The 27,137-nt window shown below is 38.4% G+C and overlaps 1 protein-coding gene across 4 annotated transcripts in view; it reads left to right on the top strand.

Moving 5' to 3' along the window:
* Positions 1-27,137, top strand: part of LOC124165620 (follistatin-A) — a 303,111-nt gene that overhangs the window by 248,336 nt on the left and 27,638 nt on the right. For all 4 annotated transcript variants that reach the window (XM_046543088.1, XM_046543085.1, XM_046543086.1 and 1 more), the window contains one exon: positions 3,819-4,139. In XM_046543088.1, coding sequence (XP_046399044.1) covers positions 3,819-4,139 — 321 coding nt within the window. The remainder of the gene's footprint in view (positions 1-3,818; positions 4,140-27,137) is intronic.

The following is a 27,137-nucleotide window of genomic DNA, read 5'->3' as shown; positions in this document are numbered from 1 at the left end:
CTCCTATCTACTCGTGTAGAAACTAGGTCCTTGTGACGTCACGTGGAGTGGCATCGCATGGGCGCCAATATGGCCTTTTTCAAATGATGATAAAATTGACCATTGCCATTCGTTTAAACTGGTATTTCTAACACCAAATAATTTGTATATTTTGAATACACTAATGGTGGGTAACGAATCGCAATCAATTCATTTCGTTTTCTTTGATGAAGGAAACTACCCTATTATTACACTGCCCCCACAGGTTTTTGTGATCATTTTTGGAATCAATCTCCATATTTGATATTTATTTCAGAATGCTACTCGAGATAAGGTTCCGATCATGGCAAAGGTGTAAGAACATTGAATTTTCATCAATTTTATTAATAATATTTTGAGCAATCCCGAAGGTTTCATCGCTCTAGCTCAATGATGTAAAAATCGATTTAAATCGAAAATCCAGTTTTAACAGTCAAGGATGGAGAATATTGAGATCGATCCATGATATTTAACCTTCCATCGTGTGTAATGGATCTGACAGGCACAACGCAAGTTTTTTTTCATTCCCTCGTGCCCCCAGCTGGCATAGACCCTTGGCGCTTATAGTAGCTTTTTGTTTTCACACTCTCTATGTAACCTTTTACTATTCGCATTTATGCCGACTGATCATTGGCGGGTTATTCAGCAAAATAAAGGCACAATAAAGCGATATAAAAGCATTATATGATAAATAAAATAACAAAACAGAAAACACTGATCATATAGAACTAACGTGCTAAAATACATTGCGTATACTTAATAGCCCAGAGAGTACGTTAAATCGCATCTTGCTGGATCGATCTGGGGTCGTATGACGGCATATGCATAGTACGAAAGACATCGGAGTAGCAGTGGAAATCATGTTTAAAGGGTGCGTCGACATCTGAGGTCATTTTGCACCACACAATATCTTAAACTAAAAAGTTCGTTAAGTTATGCTAAACTTTGTGGAGAAGGCCAGCTACTTTCAAAAAATTTATTACCTGGCTGCACAGGATCGTCATGGAGCATGTCCTTAAATCCTCCGACAAGGTCCATTCAATTTCGCCATACCCGGTATAAATCACACTCTGTCAAGAAATGTCTTACACTGATAACGGAGTCACATACATTACTCTGAGGCGGGATTTTATCTTCTGCGAATAGATAAGAGTGAGTCATGGCGCAGTGTCCTATCCTCAGTCTTGTTATGACAACCTCCTCTCTCCGCATACCCCTGACAGATGAGGCCCACCTTGACACGTCAGGTTTCACGCTACACAGTTTGTTCCTTGTTTGGGAACTCCAATGTTCTTTCCACTGGTTTAGAACGACGTTTTTCCATGCTACCTCGAGATCTTCGGCAGGTACCAGCAATGTGTCAGGTTCTAAATCGGATAGGGCCTCTTTTGCCGCTCTGTCTGCTCTTTCATTTCCGCGTATTCCCATATGCCCTGGTACCCACATGAAAATTATTTTTACACCCCTCAAGTGGAGGGAGCTGAGGGCTGCATGAATTTCCTGTGCAATGGGATGAGACGGAGAAAAACAGTTGATGGAGTGGAGAGCGCTCGTGTCTGTAAGGTAAATTGCGCCTGGACTCAGAAATTCCAGTATTGCGCCTGACGAAAGTTTAAGTTTCAATCCAAACTCGATTTTTAACTTCGATCTTGATCATTTCGTTTAACCCCAGTAGATTATCTACCGGCCTAAGATAACGTCTTTGTCCCATGCGAAAGACTTTTCTCTTATGCCGGTAGAATTGGAAAGAAAGATCACCAAGAAAGCATCTCAATCTGATCTTTCCTTTAGAAAAATTCACTGAATACGGTGATCCCCAAACTGAAACGTGCATGCATTTATATATTTTCTAGTAATAAATAAAACAAATATTCTAATTAGATTTTTTGGGATTTTTCGATACTCAAGCGTATACTTTGAGTGTTATTCGGATGAACAATAAAGATGTTTTTATGCAAACTGTAACTGTTGATTTTTCGATTAATCGATCTTTCGGTCCATTTTTGTTGGAAAATCAACCTTTTCAGTTCGATTAAAAATCTATTGCTCGAAAAATCATTTTTTGACCAACATTTTTAAACCAATACTCTAGCTAATCTAGAATTGGTTAATATTTGAGCTGCAAGATTTTATCCGGAAGGTAAAATCTTAAAAAAAAAAAAGAAATCGGGCTAAAAATAAATTGGTAAAATTTGGTTTAAGAACCGACAGTTACTTTATAAAGAGGAAGATGGTTTCTATCCTCGCCCATCCTCACCTCACTCGCTTTCTCACAAGTCTGTCTCTCTCAGTTTCTCTATACCATTTTGACTTCCTCTCACTGTCTTTCCATTCGCAAGGAGATGCGATCAATCCGAAATAAAAATAAAATCACGTTCAATTTTGGAGTCAAGGAGGAACACACAAAAAATTGAGAGAACTTTAAATAAATACTATGGGAGAAATGAGACGAGGAGAGGACAGGAGGATGGTGAAAATTCATCTCCACACGCTTTTCGGTTTGCATCGCTCCTAATTATCTTCTCCCATTTCTCTCTCTTTTTCTTACTTTACTATCTTTATCCTCCTCCTCTTAACTTCGATTCCCGTTCCAAACTTCTCTCCCACCCCACCTCCTTGCACCATTTCCTTCCACCTGCTTTGATATCCTCCAACTTGCCCCGCCTACGTACACCGACTGACTATACGTTCTCCCTCATCGCGATTCACCGTGCCACCGCCACAACTACCGCCGTCTGTTTCCTTCCGTTGCACTTGTCATCCGCCCTTCGTCCTCTTACAAACACCACTACATCGCTCTTTCCATGGAAATTCCTCAAAAATCCCTCACGCAACAAACATATTTTACACCCATACGCTAACGACTTATCCTATATCTCCTTGCATGCTTAAATTCTTTCCTGCACGGTCATAACGATCCGTTTGTAACTTGACAATCTCACCTTTGGTTTCTTTTCATCCGCGCGTTTTGTAAACATTTCATCAAATCCATTCCCCGGCATCACCTGCGAACAATATTCTCATGTTTTTGTTCAATTTGCCAATTTTGCATCGCCTGTCCTTTTCCATTCGTGAAATCCTAATATCATGGCAATTTCTTTCTCCATTTCGAACCTCGTCATTTACGTGGCTCACGTCGCGGTCAATCCAATTCAAATTCATGAAATTCCTACATCAAACATCACCTTAAAAAAACAACTATTACCACTTCATATGCGTGTATTAAACCTTAACTATGATATTCCACAATTACCAAATTTATTTTTTCCTCACCAAACCGTCTCTTACAAATCTACTTGGCTACTCACTGTCTTTATTTCCTGTTTAATTTCTATCCATGACATCCGAAAACCTATTGAAACATGCTTCTTCTATGCAACCTAAAATATGTTTACAAACTCAAACACGTTCTTCGATTCATGAAAAAAATTGTAAATTTACCAATTTGAATGCATCTTAACCCTTCTATTCCTCCAATACTCTTAAAAAAATACATTTAATAATATCTATTAATTTACAAACTGATACTTAACGTGCAAAAATACATCGAAAACATGTAAAACGATCTATATTCTACCCGCTACGCTGAATATCCCAACCAAAACACGACCCTTTCCGCTTTCAAACATACATAATCACGAACACTCACACTTGTGTACATATCTACTCATTCATGCGCGTGTACGAACGTATCTCAAACATGCGCATACGAATCCTTCTCCCTGCCTCTCTCATTCTTCACTATCTGTCCCCCAACCTCACCGTTCTTACCCCTCCCCAACGTTCTTCCTCGCTCCCAGGGTCTTGCGACAGGATCCGGTGTCCGGACGGCAAGCAGTGTCTGCTAGACCAGCGACTCACACCCCACTGCGTCAAGTGCAAGCGCAACTGTCCATCACTGATCCAGGGGCCCTTCGCCTCCGACCCCTCCACTTCCTCCTCCGCCTCCTCCCCACTCCTCGTCTCCACGGCCACGTCTCCGTCTTTGGCGGCCGCCACCGCGAGGCACAGGATGGTCTGCGGCGTGGACGGGGTCACCTACCGGAGTGCCTGCCACCTGCGGGAAGCCGCCTGCAGACGCGGCAGGGCCATACCCATCGCTTACAAAGGACGCTGCAAAAGTAAGACTGCTCATACCCACGCTCCATGCCACGCCCCACTCTATAAACCCGCTCCAGCATATTTCTCTCTACAGTGCTGCACAATACAGGCGCAGAAAAATTGCGCCACGAATTTTAATTAAATTTTTACCAGCAATAAAACACCAACAAATAAGCAACAGAGATAAAATTTACCGATTTTAGATAGTGGAAGGTGTTGGACAGGTTTTTTTCTACATGGTGGAGAAAAATTTCGCAACGAAATTCAATATAATTATTAATTTTTTACCAATAATAAAACATAAGAGATACAATTTACCGATTTTAGGTGGTGGAAGGTGTTGAATGTGGTTTTTCTACAGGTTGGAGAAAAATTTCGCCACGAAATTTAATTTGATTATTAATTTTTTACCAACAATAAAACATAGAGATAAAATTTTACCGATTTTAGATGGTGGAAGGTGTTGCATAGGGTTTTTTCTAAAGCATGGAGAAAAATTAAGTCACAAAATTTTAACCTTGGATAGCTGATGTCAGTAGGAACCAAAATTAGGTATGATTTTTACATATGATTAAAACACGTCACAAAACACTTGTAAACTACAGTAACTTTGACCAAAGCGCCCCGATTGGCTGCGAGTTTGCTCTGTTGCCAGATGCTCTGGACAACTCATTTCTTACAATTTTTTTTCCTGCATTTGCCTTTGCCTAGAGCATCCGGCAACGAGTCAAACGCACGTTCAATCGGAGTACTTGGCTCATAGTTTCTGTATTTTTAAAATGTTTCGTTTTCGAGCTAAATATCATTCGTCAATCTGGTTACTATTGGCATCAGCTATCCAAGATTGAAATTTCGGGACACAATCTTTCTCCTCCCGGTGTTTACTGGACATTGCATGAATATCCGAAATTTTACGCAGGCCCTCATGGTATTGGATGTCTGAGCATAGAAAAAAATGTTGATAAACACTAGGACATATACGCTACTTTGAAATATAACTGATGGAAGTTTCGTAACAATACAAAAATCGTGATAAAAATATCTAGCAATACATAGCTGATAACAATCAAATTCTTTGACTGAATTCAAATCTCGTTGATTTCATGAAAATTGCGCTTCGCCCACCACAAATAACATGAAAACTGACGTTAAATGTACACTCAGTGTATTGATTATCAGCATTACAGGTGCCACAATTTTTCCATTTATCCTCCATGGATGTCCTGCAAAAACATTTTGTAAAAAAAATCTTAACTTATTTGTTTTTACATCGTGCAGCAGCGAGCCTACGTCCTTATAAGGCACGCCGCCAGAAATTATTAATTAAATAAGTATTCGAGTTGCCTATTCTGATATTGTGTTGCCAATTCGTACACATCAGAAAACTATGAAGTTCAATAAATCAGTTAAATAGGTCGCCCCTGAAAGTGAAATTTATCGTTAGCTATTTGCAGAAATACTGAAATGTGACAAGTATATAAAAAAATTGTGAGTAAGAGTAGGTACTGCTACCCACGCTCCATGCCACGCCCCACTGTATAATTCAGCTCCAGCATATTCCTCTCTGCAGTGAAGCACAATACAGGGTGCAGAAAAATTGCGCCACGAATTTTATTTAAAATTTTTATCATCAAGAAAAGATAGAGATAAAATTTACCGATTTTAGATGGCGGAAGGTGTTGAACAGGGTTTTTTTCTACATGGTGGAGAAAAATTCCGCAACGAAATTTAATAAAATTATTAATTTTTAACTAATAATAAAAAATAAGGATACAATTTACCGATTTTAGGTGATGGAAGGTGTTTAGGAAGGTGGAAGGTGTGAAGAACCTCTGGTCTGGTTGTTTCCTCATAAGCTGTATCGCTACTACCCGCGATACAGCTTATGAGGCCACAAGGGAAAACAAATTCAAGGGAGAGGGGTCTGGAGGCCCCAAAACCCCCATCCCCGGGCTACGTTCCAGAGTAAAGTACAATGTATAAAAAATCGACTTAGTAGATACTTAGTGCAAGTTTTTACTCTTCATAATAAAATTCAATTGTCAACTCTACTCTTAGTTTAGTATTGACCGACCAGGGTTTCGGCAATTCAGCGCTATTTTGTAGGCGTTTTTAAACATAAATGTCACTAAGCTCCCGAAACTCGTTTTGGTAGCATAAAATAAGATTGAAGTCCACAATTTTGTTTTATTATGGTTTATTGTGAGTATTCCAAGTGGGTCTGTAGTTATCTGCTCTTGGGTAGGGCTGCTTGAATGTTTTCCGTATCATAGCCAATTCTCACCTAAAGAGTTGAGGAATAAACTAAATGTGACAATCGCCTCTTGCGCTGGTTGTAACATTTTTTTCAATTATTCCAAAAAAAATTTGAGAAAAAATTAATATTCATGTTTAACAAGGTAAAGTTTTTCATGATCGCTCAAAAACATTTAACTCAAAAGAAAAGTTAAAAATATAAAGTTTCAACGATAAATTAGGCGATATTTATCCCACTGTGAAATATGAAAGTACTATAAGCAGAGGAAAAATAGCAAAAGATAACCGTATTTTGTTAATATTAAACAAAATAGGTAAAAAAAATTAGCATAATAGGTTTGAAATATATAATGGCAATTGATGGCTACATTGGTGTTTATCTGATTCAGAATAGGTTTTTTTAAGTGCAGAGAGAAATTGAGAGAAGGGGAAGGATAATTCTGTTGTTTATTACAATGCGTATCATGGCTATCTATCTGTCCATCAAGAAAAAATCCTTACTATACCCGAAGAAAATATCCACTCACCCCTCGTCAATCCACAAGCGTAGTTTCATCCATTTCCTTACGCTTCTTCGGCCATGTTAAATTTAATTTTGGCTTTCGGCAATTTATCGAAATTACTGGATTTTTTAGCCAGAAATGTCACGGAAGGGAAATCTTGGATGAGGGCCAGACACATAAAGTAACATTCGATTCCCGATTGAGAAAGTAGGCTTTGTCGATTGCGTTAGAGTTTGAAAAGTGAAGGGAGCCGTATTCATCCTTATGTTGAATTGTCGCCTACCTCTCGAAATATTAGCGGCGAAAAATCGACTGGTTACTCATTCGCAGAAAACTTTACGACGTCACTGGCTCTTGTTCAGTGGCTCATCGCTTCTCCACTACGTAAGGGCCTTACGCATCCGACTCACGGGGCTCACAGTCATTAACACTCAAATGATAGATTCATCTCGTCAAGGATCGGGTCTTTCTGAACGACTTAATGAGCCATAACTTTACTGACATCATCCGCCTTGACCGGGATTCGAACCCGGATCCCCCGATTTCCGGTCGAGTGCTTCAGCCAGTTAAGCTACCGAGGCGTCATTCTTCCCTGTGGATATTTGTGGACACTACCGGACAAGGTGTGGCTGGACTGCTGGGCATATGATGCCACAAGCAGTCCAATTCGTGCGCACAGCGCCACAGCCGGAGAGCAGGCCCGGACATAGAACACAAAGAGGTGTTCGCTCAAGGCGGATGATTTTTTCTCTGTGGATATTTCTCACGATTGTGCATTGCGGATGACTCCCGTAAAAGTTATCACCGCGGCTAGTCCCGGTATACTTTAAAGTTCACTGACATCACCAACTCATGAAATATGGATGGTAAGTTTTGCATTTTAAAGTTGTGAGAAAATGGCTGAATAGGGAAGACTTTTATTTTTGTTATAACCTATCAATCCATCATATTATCTTTTTAAATTACCATTCCGCCTCTGAATGATCGACCCCATTGCCAGCGAAATAAGTACAACCCCAAAGGTTACTCCCTTCCACTCACGAATACCGGTTTCAACCGGCTCATTACTCCCGCGCGATCGATTATTTTCTTTACGCATAACACATGCAAAACTAATACTGTGACCTTAAAACTCTCAGGATACGTAGATTAGTCCATTAGCAACATTTTCAGGAGTCTTAAAACATATCATCGCAGTTTACTCATAAGATTTTTTTAAAAATGAAACACAGGTTAGTGCTAAAAGGGTTTATTATATTTACCCTTAATATTTTTATCGGTATTAAACGAGTAACATACAGCTAAAAAGACGAATTACAGATTATAAAATAAACATAAAAACCATCAAAATAAATTAGATAGGTATAAGAAAATGTAAAAATTATTACGGAAACATTAATTCGAACTAAATAAAAACAATTATCGTTACTGGCAAGTCGGAAATGAGAAAAGAAAATTTTTTATTCCATGATAACGAAATCAAATGTATCCCCATTTTTCATAATAAATTTTATGCAACCTCATTAGAAAAATTTTTAACGGTTAAGGAATAACTTTAACAGCTATCTTACGACGAGTCAAGCATTCTGTCAACAACAAAAAAGAACTTACCCCAATCTCAAAATCATTTGACTTTTTATGATGTTTCTTGGAGTTTAGGTCAATTGAAACCAAGTTATAGCCAACGTTTCGATTTATGTAAAATCATCCTCAGGGCTCTCAACTTTGTGCATATTTAAATAACAATAAATCAACAACATCAATAAATATGTACAAAGTTAAGAGTCTGAGGATGATTTCACATAAATCGAAACGTTGGCTATAACTTGGTTTCAATTGACCTAAACTCCAAGAAACATCATAAAAAGTTATTAAACAAGGTCAAGAATAGAAGAGGAAAAGTAGTTTAAAATCGCTTGATGCACAATGTCGTATGATTTTGCTTGCACTGCACTTTCACATTCAACTGTTTATTTTTTGTACAACACTCCCTCCAGTTTCCTCGGAGTGAACAGGAACTGTACCCCTCCTCTCTCCACATAGTGGTACGTGCGGCTTCCCACCCGTTCGCCGGCTCCTCCCTTTACAGTAGGTAACTCTCCGCCTTTACTCTGAGGAATGAATTCCTGTCTCTCCTCAAGGTCTTTGCCGCGCGCTTTACCCCTCTCTCTACACTAGAGTAGGGAAGAGTATTGTACCACGGAACACTTTTTCAACTTTTTTTATTTATATCAAAATATATTTACTGAAGATTCAGTCTAATAGTAGCAATTCAATCCATCAGGATTACTTCACGTAAGGTTCCAGTTTTATACGAGTACCTTTGCTATTAATGGATCTAATCAGAACTTCTAAAAGTGTTTGCAAATTTTTCTAAGTACATGATGTTCATCTACTTCGGAACACTACCTATTGTACCAAGGAACACGATATCTGGACACTCCGGACATCGATATCTGGACACTCCGGGGAAAATCGACAAGCCTTACACATTTTTTCTTCACAACTGTAACGAATTTTTGGGGGGGCTCAGGCCCCCTCAAGCCCCATGGAGTCGGCGCCACTGAAGGAATACAAGTTAGATTGGAGGGAACAGCAGCAAAACTCGGGAAAAATGAAATCAAATTTTATTATGTGTATTGAATTTGAAAGCAAATTAAAATGTTGCACAAAGAAAATAAATGTAGTAGTTAGTAAAAAATAAATTTTAAAATATAACTCCTTTCAAGAACAAGAACAGATATCTCCCGTTGAAGGGGCCGATTACTAAGATATGGTGGCATAAAGTCGTTGTCTGTGAATACAGCACGATTCAGAGGGAAATTTCCAGGAGTCTTAAATCCACTGATAATGTATTTGATTGTATATTTAACACATATCTCCTATGAAAACACGTTCCTAGGTATATCATGTGCCTGTGTCCCTTGGTAAAAGAGGTAGCCATTTTGAATTCCTGCTGATTTTTCAGGTTAATATTACATCTAAAACACGAAATAAGTAGGTAATACTACTCACCTCTATATGTCAATTTCACTTTTGCTACAATAACCACTGTTGGTGTGATATATTTTTGGTAAAACACCTCGATATGCAACTTTAAATATTTAATTTTCAGCGTCAAAAACTTCAAAATAGCGCCTTCTTCGTAAATATAACCCAAATGAACTCAAATTGACCTATGCTACTCTCTAGCGCATCTTTCACGTAATAGGTTACTTTAAAGCCCCTAAAGTCCTAGGTGCACTATGCCCTAGGTACACCACCTTCCCCTACTTGCACGCTTTCCACAAACAGAGCGGGAGAGGGACCAAATGTTTTCAAATGGAAAAAATACCGCGTCATGCCCATTTTTTTCGATTAATTTTCCTTTGAACTTGTAATAGCTTGAAACTGAATCACGCGATCACTTTATCCGTCATTTCCTAGTGATCACTCGCAAATGATCGTCACCGGCAATTGTTTTTCGCGATCGCGATGAGGATTCCCATCGCTATTTTTCATCACTCGTCCGGTCGCTTTTTCCGTCGCTAAAACCGTCACTAAACCCCATATCGGCCAATCGGAACAAATGCCCGTGTGGAGCTATTGCAGCGCAACGTTTGACAATCGTGGGAACGACATAGATGAACAACCATACTGTATATTTTCGTTTTGCGGGTCCTATGACAACGAGCTGTGATATCGTAAGTGATGCTTAAGGCGACGGCGGGAGGGACCGTGTGAACCAGAAAAATGATCACTAGAGCGATCACTTTTCCCGTCGCGAAAAGCGATCGCTCTGGTGATCACTTTTCACGACGAAAGAAAATGGGAGTGTGATTCAGGCATTAGGAAGGACGTTAGCAGAAAAGGAATACCGACGGGACAACCGGGAACTGGAATTGATTATTTCAGGCGCAATGTGCCTTACAGGCACAGATTTGAAAAAAACATTATTAACTCTTAGCATGGCTCAGTGGTAAACTTTTAAAGTTTAATGCGCCAAATGTAAACTAACTCTAAAATGATGTCATATTTGCTACTTATATACCCCTTTACAACCCGCCATTCTGCACCGGACCGATCCAGAAAGTTGCGAGCTAACGTGCTCTTATTAGGCTAACAAGTATCATTATACGTAAAAAATTTTAGCAAGTGAATTCTATAAGACGAGTGTTTTTATTTTGCTAACTTATTTAGCTAATAATGCTTTTATTTTTCTTAATTGTGCCATTATTTTGTTTAACTATGCTAAATAATCCACCAACGATCCGTCGGCATAAATGCGGAAAGGAAAAGGCTGCATAGAGAATGTCAAAACACAAAGCTACTGTAAGCGCAAAGGGTCTATGCCACTTTAGGGTGGTCCTTATTTTTCGATTTTTCGAATTTCTTTCGGGAATTGGTGTAAAAACATATCCTGTAAAATATTATTGCAATTTGATAACGGGAAAAGGTGATCATGTGATCATGATCGTGAAACGTGATCATTCTCACTCATCGTAAATCCATAAAATTCTTTGGATAAACTTTAATATTCGTCAATGTAGCCTTTGATGCTATATTTATCGCTGTTTATTGCCAAAACGGGCTTTTATTTGGACTTAATGATTTATTCTCCATAGGTTTTGAAATATTTAAAACAGAGGAAGATAGTGTCCAACGACTTCCCGATCTTCGCGTGCCACTTAGTGGCACGGAGAAATGAAGAGACACTCTCGCTTTGCCTGTCAGAATCATTGCGCCCCACGGTAGGTTAATATTGGTTAATTTTTTACACATTACACAGATGCAACAAGAGCAATCATCATCCCTTAAGTAAGATTCAAGTATTTCTCGCTCTATGATATTTAAAGTTATCTTAGGGTATATGATATTTAAAGTTATCTTTTGACAGGAAACTTTGTTTACACTAAAATTTTGCGTTCTTATGAATAAATGCAGCGTAAAATATTAACCAACGAAACCATGCCACGTGAAATAAATTATTCACATTTTATCCCAGAGTACCCATTACCGTATTTTCCAGATTTTTTCAGTGAAGCCTTTCAAAAATCTGAAAAATGCAGAAAATTACATTATTTCTGGACTAGAACGCTTGTCTTGATGATGAACCAGTGTATCCAAACTAGTTGACAATTTAAGTTAAATTGAATGAAGCTAAGTTTTTATTTTCCTAACTTGATCCCATATTTTTTCTATGGAAATGAACATCACGACTTGTAAATGTAGAGCCACCTCGTGTGTGGGTTACTTTGTGTTTGTGCGAGTTGATCTAGTGATAAGATTTCCCTCGACCCTCTTCGACCAGCTTCCCCGCCTTCTTGCCATCGCCGTAGAGGAGCTCCCTCGCTTCAAATTCCTTTCCGCCTCGCTTCCCACGCCTCTGCATCACGTCCACCATCTAACCCGAGCGAGTAAAGCGCTAGATTACAAAGCGCGGCCTGCGCCGACGATGACTAGACAACGGATGTCCGTGATTGATTCACGCAGACCCGATCCAGGAGAGCCGCGCGAGTGAATCGTTCAATTACTTGTGGCTCTTTAAAAACTCGCGAACTGGTCTCAGAGTTAAAACGATGGCGGGAAACTATCGCAACAAAATTTCCGCCACCACTATCGCTCAGCTGAAAAATTTGTTTACTTAAACCCTCAGCCAGCACCCTAGAACTCCCTATCCCAGCCCATTGCATTCCATGCTCCTTTTTTGAAGCCAGTTCCTGCGTTCTCCGCTTTGGTTTGGGGGTGGCGCCACCTGTAGAATAGCCCAAGCTTAAGAGCCCTGAGCATATGATTCAGCCTGAATTTCTCTTGAGGGCACATGTGTTTAAAACTATAATTTGAAGATTGAGCAATGTACTGGGGTTATTTGCCGCTGTAGCATAGTCCGTTTGTTCTATTGAACATCTAAATCGTTTTTATTTTGTAAAAATTCCGATTATCAATCTCTTTCGGAGGGATGGCGTGGTCGTACGCCGAATTTTTCCACCGGCTATGGCAGTTTGAAGACGGAATAACCTTTTTTTAAAGTGCCGTCGACCCCCATAACAAGGGGAAAAGATGGGTAAAGATGTTCGTTTATCAGAGTGCTACCTTCGTTTTGGATCATGTGCTCATCGGAAGCTTTCCTTGAATTTTACTTCGAATTCCGTAGCGAAATGACAGCACTAAATGGATTTCCTTCTCCAAATACCCTACGCAATACCAAAGAGAGCTTTCTTCTGTGAGAACAAGACAGTCATCTTGCGGATACGATGGGTTATTTATTTGAATACAGCTGCGTTTGAAGACATATTATCTTTATTAGGACTGGCGATCTCATTTCCACAACGCTTTTTTATTTGCATGGTGAAAGATGAGTACTATCGTTTATGTGCGGTTGACTACAGGCAAGAGGGAAATAAGTGGTAGGCTGAATTGAGGGAGGATTAACAGCGGCCGAAATATCTGGGAAAGTTAGTTTAAACGTCAGTATCGCGTACTACTAGTATAAACTGACTAGAAGATTAGAGAAGAGGAGGGAGACTACTATGAGAGCAGAACTCATTGTCCATTGATTTTTTAAACGATTGCGGAACAACGCAAATGGAAACAGAAAAACGAAATACATCAACACTTATGATAATAATAATAATGATTTTATTGTCATTCAGCCTTTAAAGCAACAGACAACGTCAAGCTTGCATCTACAGATATTATAAAAGTATGCATTGTAGCTATATGCAAGTTGAAACCAAGAACATTACACAAATTCATATACATTACCATTACACATTGGCAGCACTTATAAAAAACAAGCAATCCCATCATGAAAGCAGTGTGTAATTTAGGTATAGTGAATTCATGGTTTAAAATTTGGTTTGCACACTGATAAAGTATAAAAAAGAAGCAATCTATATATTGTGTTTCATTTTATGAGCACAGAACATAACCCATTAACCCCATTTTCTGCTCCTCTAGATTTTTGTTTAAATAAATTCCTGCAAGGAATAAAAGGGTCTTGCAACAAGCAATCGAACATTTTATTCTGGAAATTATCTACAGGGATATCTACCATACTTCATGGGAATTAATTGTAGATTCTCATCCCTACGCTCTTATAGCTATTAAAATATGTGAATAACCTGTAGTATGTTAAGTTTGTTGATATTCCTTATCCTGCTCGATGCGAAAAATAGTGGTGTTACTCATCAACACCGACCCTAGATCACTTCAATGAAGTTGTGGATGATGCTTGAATTAAGGCACTCTATCTGGGAGCCGGGGTAGCTTCAAAATGCAGTTACAATTGGCATTATAAGTGCCATTAGCGGTCGAGCGTTCCCATAATAACTTAGGGATTAATCAAAAAGAGCATACTGTATAATTGTCCAAGCATCGATGATAACTCGCAGGCTTACAGTTACATACTTTGAGAAAATTCACAAATCACCCCAATTTTGTAAGCTTCGGTGGCGGCGGGGATGAGTCCTCGCCTACCGTACCGAAGGTCGCGGGTTCAAGCCCCGCCTGAATAGGTTGCCCCTTCCAAGACATGGTCGTGTGTGATCGTCTGTTGTTGTTTGTAAAGGCCTCATTGTGCTGTTTTCGAGGGTAATTGATGTAAATCTATACATATAAAAGAAAGTCAAAAATCGTGTTAGTTTGAACACTTATAACTCGAGAACGGCAGCACCGATTTTAATGATATTAGGTTCTTGGGATTCGTCTCAGCCCCGGATAACATATAGAAAATTTGAAAAATAGGATAATTTCACATAAAAATTCATGTTTTTTTTCTTAGGGATATGTTTTTAGGAGTTAGTAACACAACAACAATTGATAAGTCGGTCAAAACTACAAATTAAATGTGGGCCCTCACCCAGACATTTTTTAAGATAAATGGTTCAAAATGGTTGGTTTTGCGGCTGTTTGAATAGTTAAATACGTTTTGTTTGTGAGTCATCCGTCACCTAATATTAGTAACAAAAATTTTTCTAAAAACATTCTCTGAGCTCTTGGGGGGGATTCCCCAAAACCCCCCCAATAACTCCCCCAAATATCCCCTCGCTGCGTCACTGATTCGCTTTTCTATATTTATTTAGCTTCATCCGCTTTAACTTGCGCCTGATAACAAAACAAAAACATTTATTTTACGGTTAATAACACAAGTAGCCAACAACTGAATGCGTATATTGTGTTCATTAAGTGCTTTATAAAACCGCAGTGACCAAAATTTCTTAAGTTAAAACGTAAGAAAATTCATTGAAAAAAATCCGCGTAAACGTGCTCCCATCCACCCTATGTAGATTCAATAAAGAAAAAATCTTTCTGACAAGCAATTTTGATACTCATTTACGTAAGTTTATTGAAATTGCATCCTCATTTTATTATAATAAATCAAATATGATTGAAAACTATACAGCTGCTCTTGATTTATTAATGGTTTAACTAAACTGTAAGTTCATTGATTATTAGGCGGTACGAAGTTCGCCGGATCAGCTAGTAAGTAAATAAAATAAATAAAAACCCATCGACAAAGGACTGGGGAGTCTGGACGGACTGAGGTGGGTAAGGTAAATTGGCAAGGGAGAAGATTCTTGGGGCCATCACTGGAGCATTAGCCTTTTAAATCATATTTGAAACTACAGGACGCTAACGTACTCAAAATGGCACTTCAATAAACTCAACACGAACACAATCTTCATATGCATAATTTCAAATAAGTTATGAGCAGATTGGGACAGACAATGCATATGTCTTATATTGCGTGATTAAGTAAACACTTACCCCTTCATAACAAGTTCCTTTTAACGGGATGCACTACGATTCACTCCGTTGTCATAAATAGCGCGATGCACACGGAGTTCCAGGGCTTAATGGCAAAGAATGTACTTTCAGGTTGTCCCCAAAATGCACCGACAATAACCAAGCGATATCACGTAATTTTGCGCTTCAAGAATGACGGAAAAATTCACACACATCCGTCCGTCCATTAACACACGTCAAAGACAGCTCACCAACTGAACTAACCTGTCTTTTTTAGGGGAGGCCAACGAGTGCAGCTCACACCACACTTTGAATAACCACCGGCCGACGTGTTCGGCTCTGCCCCGTTTCTACCGTAAGTCTCCCAATTTGATTTCAACTCATCTCCAGACTGCGGAGCGCTATATGTTCCGTGACTCACGGCATGCCTCCCAAATCGATCGTTTGCTCAACGAGAATGCAAACGTCCGTCATATTACGCACTCTTTTTTTTAAATCCCTACCAAAAACGTGTAACTGCGATAAAATCAAACCCTGACTCATTGTCATGTTTCCAAGGATACATATCGATGGCTAAGTTCTAACAACACGTATCTCAAAAATAGCAACTTTTCTGTAGAGCAAAAAAAAACTATTATTTTTTTTTACTTGTACACTGAAATTAAAATCCATAAGTTCGTACAACTGAAAAAGAAGCATTCATTTGAAATGAAAATACACAACCTTGGTAACTTTTAACTGGAAAATTATTTATTGGTACCACGCGTTTCGAGGCTGAGGCGTCATTCTCAAGTAGGTACACTGTTTATAATATCGACAATCCAATAAATTCTAAAAATCGACAATCCAATGAATAATAAAATTTCCCCCCCCCCCCTGTATAACCCTTCTCCCTCCCCCCTGCCAGAATTTGGGTATTTATTGGATTGTCGATTTTCCAGTGAAAAGTTACCATGGTTGTGTATTTTCATTTCAATATGGATTTTCACAAAGTAAAAGCCGAATCAATTGAATTCATAAGCATTCATTTGCAAACAAAGAGTTGTTTTTTGTTTGTATTTTATTTTTTAAAGGTTATTACACTTTGTTTGAGAAACCTGTCTCAAACCGGCCGAATTTGAGATACGTCTTGTTAGAACTTAGCCATCGATATGTTGAGTTAAGATTTACCAGGTGCGCCCCATTTTTTTAAACATTAGTGTCCTTGCGTCATCAGCTGAAGATTAGACGTTGAGCAGAGCGATTACACTAAATTTTACCCACCAATCAGTGTGTATCTGCAAGTAGGATACGCCACAATATTATTTTTAAACACCGTCGCGTCAGTGCCAATTCCCGCATGGCATTTCTTCCGTTGGCACAGCGTAAGGCTAAGTAAGCCCTTAATGAAAAAAAAAATTTAAAATTAAAAAACCTTTATGGAAAACTTTCTTCACCTTCGAGCTTCTAAGGATATCTAAAACGTGGATAAACTCTTCTTGGGATTCCCAACGGGTTAATTTATTCATATTATCCAAAGTTTTAAGCTCCGACCGCCCTGTTCCCCGGAGTATAGGACTCTCAGCAGCCCTGAGGATGAACTCCCAGTCGTAGCTTGAAACGTAGGCTATTATGGATAAATTAACCTGGTGGGAATCCCGAAAAGAGTTTACAAGCATCAAATTATAATTTTAAATATCTACGACGTTTGACATGAATATTCCCAACATGCCGTTTAGGGAGTGAGGCAGCGTAGGTACTAAGAACACGGTTTTCGAAGTATTCCGACCTCGTAGGATAGAGGCAGGGTCTATTGGTCAATGGCTATTTCATCGTTCGCACTTTAAGGTATTGGGAAGAATAGGGTGGTTTCCTATCATTGTTTTACTGCCTAAATCGAAAGATTATTACTTCTGGAGTACGTATTTCACGCTATTAGATTTTTAAATGACAATATCTATTATTCTATTAATACTATTACTAGTACTTGCGAGGCTTGAGCGCTGATACGACGCAGGCTGCTAGCAGGTAGCTGAGTACCCTGCTAGTAGGTACTATTTTTTGCGATTAAATAAAAAGTGAAAATTTTCAAGCGCACGAAACGCGACGGCTAAGTAAGAATGATGGGAAAAGTCCGTGTGACGTCGTTCTGGTTCCCCTTGCCGCTGATACGACGCAGGTTGCTAGCAGGTAGCTGAGTACCCTGCTAGCAGGTAGCGCTCGGCTTAAATAAGGATAATTATTCCCCTGTCAAACGAAGGAAACTTTCCGATCATAGTCTTTTTTAATAGGTGATTATTAAGAAACGTTTCCCTGTGCCTCATGCATGCATTGGTAATCTTATACGATGTAAAACTCCTATCTACTCGTATAGAAACTATGTCCCTGTGACGTCACGTGGAGTGGAATCGCATTGGCGCCAATCTGGCCTTTTTCAAATGAGGTTAAAATTGACCGTTGCCATTCTTCTAAACTAGAATTTCTAACACCAAATAATTTGTATATAATGAATACACTAATGGTGGGTAACGAATCGCAATCAATGCCTTTCGTGTTCTTTGATGAAGGAAACTACCCTATTACAGAAAAGGGGCTTCAACGTGAAGAGCACGACTCCCCAGGACTGAAATGGGTAGGTGTATTGGCAAGGGAGAAGATTCTTGGGGCCATAATTGGAACGACGCGTGATATCATTAGTGAGGGATGAGATATAATAGATTAATTACATGTAATATAAATTTACTTTTATTTTATTTTTATTGCTTTATTTAATTATTTATTCCCATACCACCAAAAACAGCACATTGGCCTTTTACATCGTTATTTTAACAATTTAAGAATTATTCGTGCACGAAAAACCTTACCTGGATAGGGGCATCGTACCCAGGCAGGACTCGAACCCACGACCTCATTTTTGGCAGGTGAGGACTTAAACCCGCCCGCGCTGCCACCGAGGCCACCAAATAATAATTGACGTGCGTGCTGCGCCCGCTCCCAGCGGGCTTCCCCCGCTCTTTTCAATGCAGGTCCACAGAGGGATAGGCGCGTTTCTAATTTTAAAATGTAGAAAAAAGGCGGGGTCTTATGTACAAATTTAATTGGAATGTTCATGTACAAATTGAGGTCAGAGGACCTCTTTAAACACAACATTGGAAGTAATTACACTATCCTCTGTTAAACGCACATGATGACTCATACTTACGTATCAACAGGAGACTTGAATGTGGAATCAGCCGCATTTTGATAAAAGTTATTTAAAGAATGAGAGATATTGTTGCAAAGGAACAAATGTATCAGTTTGTGCGCCGTTAACGTCAGGAATATTTACCGTTTTTTTTATTATTTAAAAACCAATTTTAGGAAACCGTAGCAATATTTTGGAAATAAGACATGTCGTCGCATGTTCTCTGATAAATTCTGTGCATTTTGATACTTCTTTTGTAGAGATTGGTTGCGTATAAGTTGAGAAAAAGGTATCTATACAGTAGAAATAATATAGGAGATGGCCTCGGTGGCGGTATAAATAACGGTGTGAGGCTTATATTAGTGTTCAAATTTCGTCAATCGTAGCAGCTGATATATTCTACCAATTGACTTTCTACCTTGTTCATGCCATTGACATTCGCATTTACTACCTTCTCCATTAAAAAAAAAATGAAATTTCAATTTTTTGTGACTAAGGTACTATTTTTCTCATGCCAACGCTTCAATTTAGAGAAAGGGAAGACCATTACATATAATTGATGGTCTAGATTATTGTCTCTAAGTTGATTAGAAGTCTACGAAAGTCGAGGCCGTTTTACACGGGGCACTTAATTTCACAATCTATCGCGTGTACAAAGGCGCAGTCGAAATTACGTTGTGTAAGGTTGTTCATTCCAAACTCTTTTACGGTATAATCTGATGGAGCAGTGCATATTTGAACACATTCAAGTGTGCAATCGTTTTGGAAAAAAAATAATTCGGTTAATATTGTCCAAAAATTCTTATAGACACTTATTTCCGTTGTTTGTGGCCCTATAATTGTTACCACAAAGGCATTTGTATGTATTCAAAGTCCTAAAATTGTTTTATGCCAGAATTGGCAATATGATGAGTGGAAGTGATAAATATAATTTAAGGAGTGAGTCATGTGAAGTAACAAATTGACCAAGGTTAACATTATATAAACGTTGTTTTCTTTACATGGGGCCATTTTTTTTTCATTTACTGCCCACTAAAATTAAAAAAAAATTAAATCGCCAAATAAAATGTTAAGACTTGCCAAAGACTGGCTTTTCTCACAAGAAATAATTGAACATTTATTTTGATGTCATTCTTTAAAACACTCATGCATTATTTACTGCATAATTATTTTATTTTATTGGCATACATTTTTTTATTTGATGGTGGCTCATTCTAAAGCTCCTTCTCTTTATAATATTTTAATCAGCTGTAAAATCAAAATATAAGAGTATATAAATTGTTATTATTATAAAAATTGCTTGAGCGCATGCGTTAATGCATGGAATTGAGATGGCTAAATAGCCCCTGTTCTAATTTCGTTCGTGCACTCGCGCCATTGCACGCCACGATGAGAAATAATTATACTTCCAACCTCGAATCACGCTCCCCTTGTAAAATGGCCTACAGAATGAAAAAACTTACTAAGAAGAAAACCTACATTTTCATCACAATCCCTAAGCTTCTACTTCAAAGTTGAAAATTATCGGCACTCGTTTATCATCCAATTTTCCTGGTTTGCATGCCCAGTGGCTATGGAAAGAAAAAAAAGACTTTCAAAGCGCAAGGAAATGCAACGCGTTATAGATTATTTTTATGGATGCACACACGCGCGTGTTTACCTTGGCAGTCGTGGTTTTCCGTCTATCCTTCGATTGTGTTCCGCGCCGTTGGGCTGCCGGAATCCACGATGGCCAAGGTAGAACTTTCTAATTTATTACGGAGACGAGCATGCGAACAGATTGGGTCAGCGGAACGGCTTCGGCATCATCTCTTTCCTCCTCGTCTTCCCGGCAATGGAATGAAGTGGCCTTGGCTTAACTTTGTCAAATCCACACTGACAGCGGAATTTTATACAAAAGACAATGTGGAAGACAAGAGACTGTACGGCGAAAATTAAAACTTCAACTACAACTAAGGATAAAATTAATCGTTTTTGGAGTATTGACACTCATAACAATCATAAGGAAAATGAATGTAATAAAAATCTTTCATATGAGACACCATCAGTACGCAAATTTTCCACGTTACTGGTACATTCCTCGCAATACTCTTATATAATTTTTGTTGATTACAGTGAACATTTGTCATCAAATGGGTGTAAAACTGAACGACTCTTTTTAAAAAGACGCTATTTCATTTATTCATTCATTTCGTTCATTTTGTATCCGTAACTACACATCCATTATTAACATGCCATTCATTATGCATATCTTTCTTTCATAATATTATTTTACACGATTTCATCAATAAAATGAGATTATTTAAGGAGTGAGCACAAATTCACAAACATACCCACACAAAAATATACTCCGATAATGCTTTCGTAAAACCGTGAGTGCAAAAAATTTACAAGGATAGGGCATATCGATAGAACCTAGTGTTGACATATTGTGCGAAGTCGTTTCATTTCTTGAGGGGGCATGCTAATCCATTAGAAAGAGTGAGTGAACTTTTTTTGTTAGTTTGCTTTCCGCAGGACAAAAAGTGTGATCATTTACCGCTGAATTGTAGAAAACCTTTTGCGTAACAATTATTCAGCCGTAATATCTTACTTCCCAGCACCTATTTTCCAGCATTTTAATAAAAGGAAAAAGTTTTAATCGAAATAAAATACTAAGGAAAAATATTAACATTTGACAAATAGGCATGTTATCGAGGGTTTACTCTGCGTGTGCTGAAAATATCTAAACGATATCGGCTTTATAGCAGTAAAATACAAAAACATTCACCCTTATAAAATGAAAGGACTCTATAGCTCACCTCTAAGTTGTTAAAAACTTCTCAGCAGGTGACATCATATAAAAATGTAATTTTCCATTTTTATGCCCAGAATCCCATTTCAATACAAAAAATTATACGGTACCAATGCAACGCAAATATGAAGTACATTCTATTTATTCGTTGACAATATTTGTAAATTTTCCTTATTTCAACTCTATACAATTTTTTTTATTTTGAATGTTAACATTTTACAATCAATCATCTTTTGATTTTTACCTTTATTCGATTCCTTGTAGTAAATTTACTTAAATTACGTGGTATATGATTAAATTATCAAAGTACATACTACCACTTTGAATGTGTTTTTTCGATACCTTTCATCGCAAATGTGCAAAACATTTTATAGCTGCTTGGACTATTCAATTTCTTTTAAAGAACGCGTTCTTTATGAGAGCTTGAAATGATTTTTTTTATTTATTAATCAGGGAAAATGCTATAAGTATACCATCTTTAACGTTTAAGGGTTAAATGAGTAATAGTTGATGATAAAAAAATCGATTGCGCGACGTATCTTCTACATCTATTCCCGCGCACGATGAGCGTAATTTAACATCATTCAGTTCAGGGGCGCTGAGCCTTATTCAATGAATATCGACCATCCCCCTTTCGTATCTGAGCATCCCCCTTTCATTCTCGACAATCGAATCCCCGCGCAGTAACCACCACCTGGACCCTTCCTCGCAAGATCCTGTCCCGTCTTAATCTTTATGCCGAACAGAAGAAAACAACTGTGGGATGATGAAAGGAAAAAAGCAACATAATTGACCGTTTCTCTCAACAACAGGTGGCAGCGAAAAGGGGATTTCTCTTTCCTCTGTACCGATTCCTTTAGGAGAAAATTGCCGCGCCAAAAAATCACCTCCTCACTCGCTCATTGCAGAGGGAAATGCGGCAGGCCGTGTTGCTCCTTCCTCCCCGCTCTACGAAGTTAAATGGGGGAAGCGAAGGGAAAAAAAACGACGCGGCGAGCGAAACTCACTTCCCTGAATGCCGGATTGACCGACCGAGCGACTTTTGCGATCCCCCGCCGGGCGAATTCAAGCATTCCCCTCCTCCCAGACGGATACGCGTACACGGCGCGGGAAGCGATCGGTCCCTTTTTAGCGGAAGTGGGGGAGGGAAAGAAAGAGAGTGGCTTTGTAAATTACCCACCCACTCACTCTACTTATTCCCCCGACTCGGCGGATACCGAGCGGGGAGCAAGTGTCGCGATGAATGAATCAGTCACTCCAGACTACACAGGCCAACAATGAAAAAGCATTTTTACAGAAAATTCCTTATTCTTATGTTTTTAAAGTTGCTGAATCCAAATATGATGGTTTTAAAGTTGTATAACCCACCATTTATTCACATTTTTCAATTAAATTTATGTAATCAAGCAATATTTTTAGAATGTAACAGCTTTTTTATAGTTATAATAAAATTGAAAAAGTAGGTCTTATGAACGAAGATAATGGGGATTACTATTGGTACTTCACCGAGAAGTTCAGCAAGCGGTTCATCGCAGAAGAGGCTACACAAGAAGCTTCAAGGAAAAAAGGGAAAGAAAATGTAGAGCAATTCCAGTTGACAAGTGAACCCTGTATTATCACGCCGTAGTAAATAAAAACAATTGTATCACGATGTAGTGAACAGTAAATACAAACAATTTTACGATGTAAAAAAGTGTTTCATTGATTTCCCTGCATATCGTATAGGGGTATTAGACTAAATATTAAATACATATTGCTTGGAAACTATGGGTGATACAAAAAACTAAGGCCAGGTTTGGATTCGGCACGTCAAAATCTATGAAGAACAGCTATTAAAGCAAAAAAAGTTTCCAAACAAAATTTTTTTGTTGGCCTATGCTATCGGTAGGAAATAACGGAGAAAGATGAACGTTAGAGCCAAGAGGACTGCATAGAGGAGGCCCAATAGGGTAGTTTCCTTCATCAAAGAAAACGAAAGGCATTGATTGCGATTCGCTACCCACCATTAGTGTATTCATAATATACAAATTATTTGGCTTTAGAAATACCGGTTTAGACGAATGGCAATGGTCAATTTTATCCTCATTTGAAAAAGGACAGATCGGCGCCTATGCAAAGCCACTCCACGTGACGTCACAGGGACCTAGTTTCTATATGAGTAGATAGGAGTTTTACATCGTCTGAGATTACCAATGCATGGATGAGGCACAGAGCTCAGGGACATACATGCCTTAATAATCACCTATTAAAACTGGCTAAGGTCGGAAAGTTTTCTTCGTTTGATAAGGTATTAATAATCCTTATTTATGCAAAGCGCTACCAGCTACCAGGGTACTCTGCTACCTGTTAGCATTCTGCGTTTAACAGCGCTCAAAGCCTCGCCCCAAGGTCACCTCACTTAGAGGCAGCGGGAACCAATGACGTCATAGGGCCTTTTACCATCATTCATACTTAGCCGTCGCGTTTTCGCGCGCTTGAAATTTTTCACTTTTCATTTAATCGCGAAAAATAGATATCGTCATTTAATAATCTAAAAGCGTGAAATACGTACTCCAGGACTAATAATCTTTCGATTTAGGTAATAAAAAAATAAAAGGAAACCACCCTATTCCTTCCCATACTGAGCTGATTTCTTTTGCCACTTCGGTCGCATTTTAAGCGATTTTCAAAAATGTCCACGGTGCGGTGATGCGCGCAACGCAATCCAATCTTTCCCAATATTTTTCATTATAATTATATATGCATATTGTGTATTATGTCAGGTTCATTTATTACCTTAAAAAAGATGAACATATATCCCCTAATGTTTCTAAGTTAGACTGGCTTAAAGCTAAAACAAGTAGGGAATACATGCTTGCCTCCTTTTATTTAAACTTTTCAATTGTAAACAGCCTGAATATATCATGCAATTTCTCAGTCTAAAGAGGAAAATAAAAACGTTAAAACTCGAATGTCACCAGCTTTTTTAATTGTTCCACAACATCGACTACAACATTTAATAAATCGTTTTCTGTTGCTGGGACAAGGATTTGGAATAGTTCTCCAGAACTAATTAAAACCTCCAAATCATTGATGACTTTCAAAAATATACTTCTCAATAAAATGCTAATACATGATAAAAATTAATTTTACCAGTATGCTAGTATTTTCTGTAACCATTATTATACCATTTATTGCATGTATCCAATTTTTCTGAGTACTCGAGCTCTGATGGCAATGTATACCTTTGTATGCCCTTAGTGGACCAAGTGTCCAAGAACAATAAATATTTCTTTATCTTCATCTTATAATGTTCGTCATTTCGAGGAATAGCCTAAAAAAGTAATGAATTTGATAGATCGCATTATAATGCGTATATATTTAGGTTTCCACACCTAACTATACTTTATTTCCCCGTGAAACTCGGATAAAACACTTATCAGACATCACTTCCAGCCCCAGAAAACTTTTAAGATAATAGCATAAGTTATGAATGAATAATTCGTTATGAAAATTATATTTCTAACGGTCGAAGTGGAGTTCTGTGTCCACTATAAAACTTAATCCGGCCCTCATTTTTATATGCAGGCTCATTTCCTCTACAATTTTTCCATCTTGATCTTGCCTCATTTAATTCGTGATGATCCAAAGCGGAAATTTCTTGTCATCATAAGTCAAAAATCCTAAGATTTTGGTTTTCATTTAAGATTAAATTAAGATTTTTTTACATCTTCACTCTCCTGACGACGTTCCCAGCTAGAGGAACAAAGCGTCGAGTTAAATATTAAGCACGCAAACGTTCACCCGAAAATGGCATGCAATAATCCTAAGATTTGTTTGATTCAGCCCGACATTTCGTTACCCAATCCGCTAGCCTTTTTCATAGCGATGAATTTATTCTGTTTTACAATCTTATTAACCTCTCCTGTGTAAGAAATCGACTGATTTTGGCGTGAATTGGTGGGACGAGGAGTTATTCATAATCGAATAAAAATACCGTAGTGTTCCACAAACTTAATGGTGTTATCGACGAACTTCGACGGCTATAGCGTCATTCTCAAGGCAAGCAGACAAACAGAAACTAATCGAGAGTTCCATATAGTTTGTGTAACTGTACTGTGTTTTTTCTACCATGAACTCTCCCATGTAACTCATTTGGGTCTATCCCTTACTCTCCTATACTTCCACCAGTCCTTGACGATTATTTTCACTAGGCCATCATGTCTCGTAATGTGGCCAACTAAGTTGTCGCGACCTTATTATTAAGGTTTTTCGATGCCTTCTCTTTTCTCCAACTCATTCTTTATCTCAAGTGCATTGAAATATCTTAACTGTATGGAAAAGGATGGAAGACTGAGCTCGAATAAGATAAATGTTTCTATATTCTCCCTGCCTTCGTCCATTCTTGAGCTCGACATTCTTGGCGGCCCTAGGATGCACTGCAAGATACGTGCTACGTCGTGGTTGTTTGAAATGCGGTGAAACTCCATTCTTCTCTTTCGTAACTCGTGAATATTTTTTTCATAAAATTTCATCACAGAATGCACCGTTTTCCCTCTCCTCGTTGCTTTTTTTTCGTGCATTAAAAATCCTGTCACGAAGTTCGCATGCAGCCGGCCTCGGGACTTATCTGGGCAACAGAGCTTTGAAAGTGTGGCACTGACTTCTTTTTTCCTTGACTACGGTGGAATGGGAAAACATTGAGGAGGATGCCGATTCAAGGACAATGACTTGGCAATCGAGCTCTTTTCTGAGAGTTTTCAGTCGATGTTGGAGAAAATTGTATACATTCTACTTTGTCGAGCATCAAGTTGAAACAATGACAGCTTTAGAGCAAAGTCCCATCGTGTGCTAGGCATTTTAGTTACAATATGTTGTGCTGAGGGGAGGTGCATTGCGACAAAGTGAATAATTGCAAAAATAACGTCATAAATTCATACACGTAAGCTGGAAATATATCCGATGTCTTAATGCTTTTAGGCACTTCAGATTATGTCAATAACTGCATGCACAGAAGCATTGTCGCAGCGAGGGGGGTTTCGGGGGATAACCCCCCCCCCCCCCAGAGCTCAGAGAAATTTTTAAAAATTTAATCCATTTAAAATTAATTGGATTAATATTACTTAAAGAAAAGTGTGAGGGTTAAATTAATAAAATACCACTCAGAGAGCCGTAAAACTCACCATTTTGAACCATTTACCTCAACAAATTTCTGGGGGGGGGTACCTGCACCTCCCGCTTAACCTGGCCGATATAACATATCCCCACAGACCCCCCAGTATTAGTTGTACCTAAAACTCCCCCTAGCCTTAATTTCTAGCAGCGCGCCTGCACAGAAGTGCACATTTAGGTAGCTCGCATCAAATAGTTCAATTGCGCATTAAATACCAGTTGGCTACTACTCTGGTCGCCAAGAGCAAAAAAACGTTCACAGGTTACTTTATTTAGTCTACTTTATTATTCACTTCCTCTAACCATCAAGAAGAAAATGGTGAAGAGATAGATTAATACACTTCGATTTTAATTGCTGATTGAAAACGCAAAATTTTTCCGCAAAAATATATATCGATTATTTCTTTGATAAGTCTACATTTAG

Source organism: Ischnura elegans, chromosome 9, assembly GCF_921293095.1.
Source record: "Ischnura elegans chromosome 9, ioIscEleg1.1, whole genome shotgun sequence".
NCBI classification, from domain to species: Eukaryota; Metazoa; Arthropoda; class Insecta; order Odonata; family Coenagrionidae; genus Ischnura; species Ischnura elegans.
Note: the sequence above shows the minus strand (reverse complement) of the source record. Positions and strands in the feature narration are given on the sequence as shown.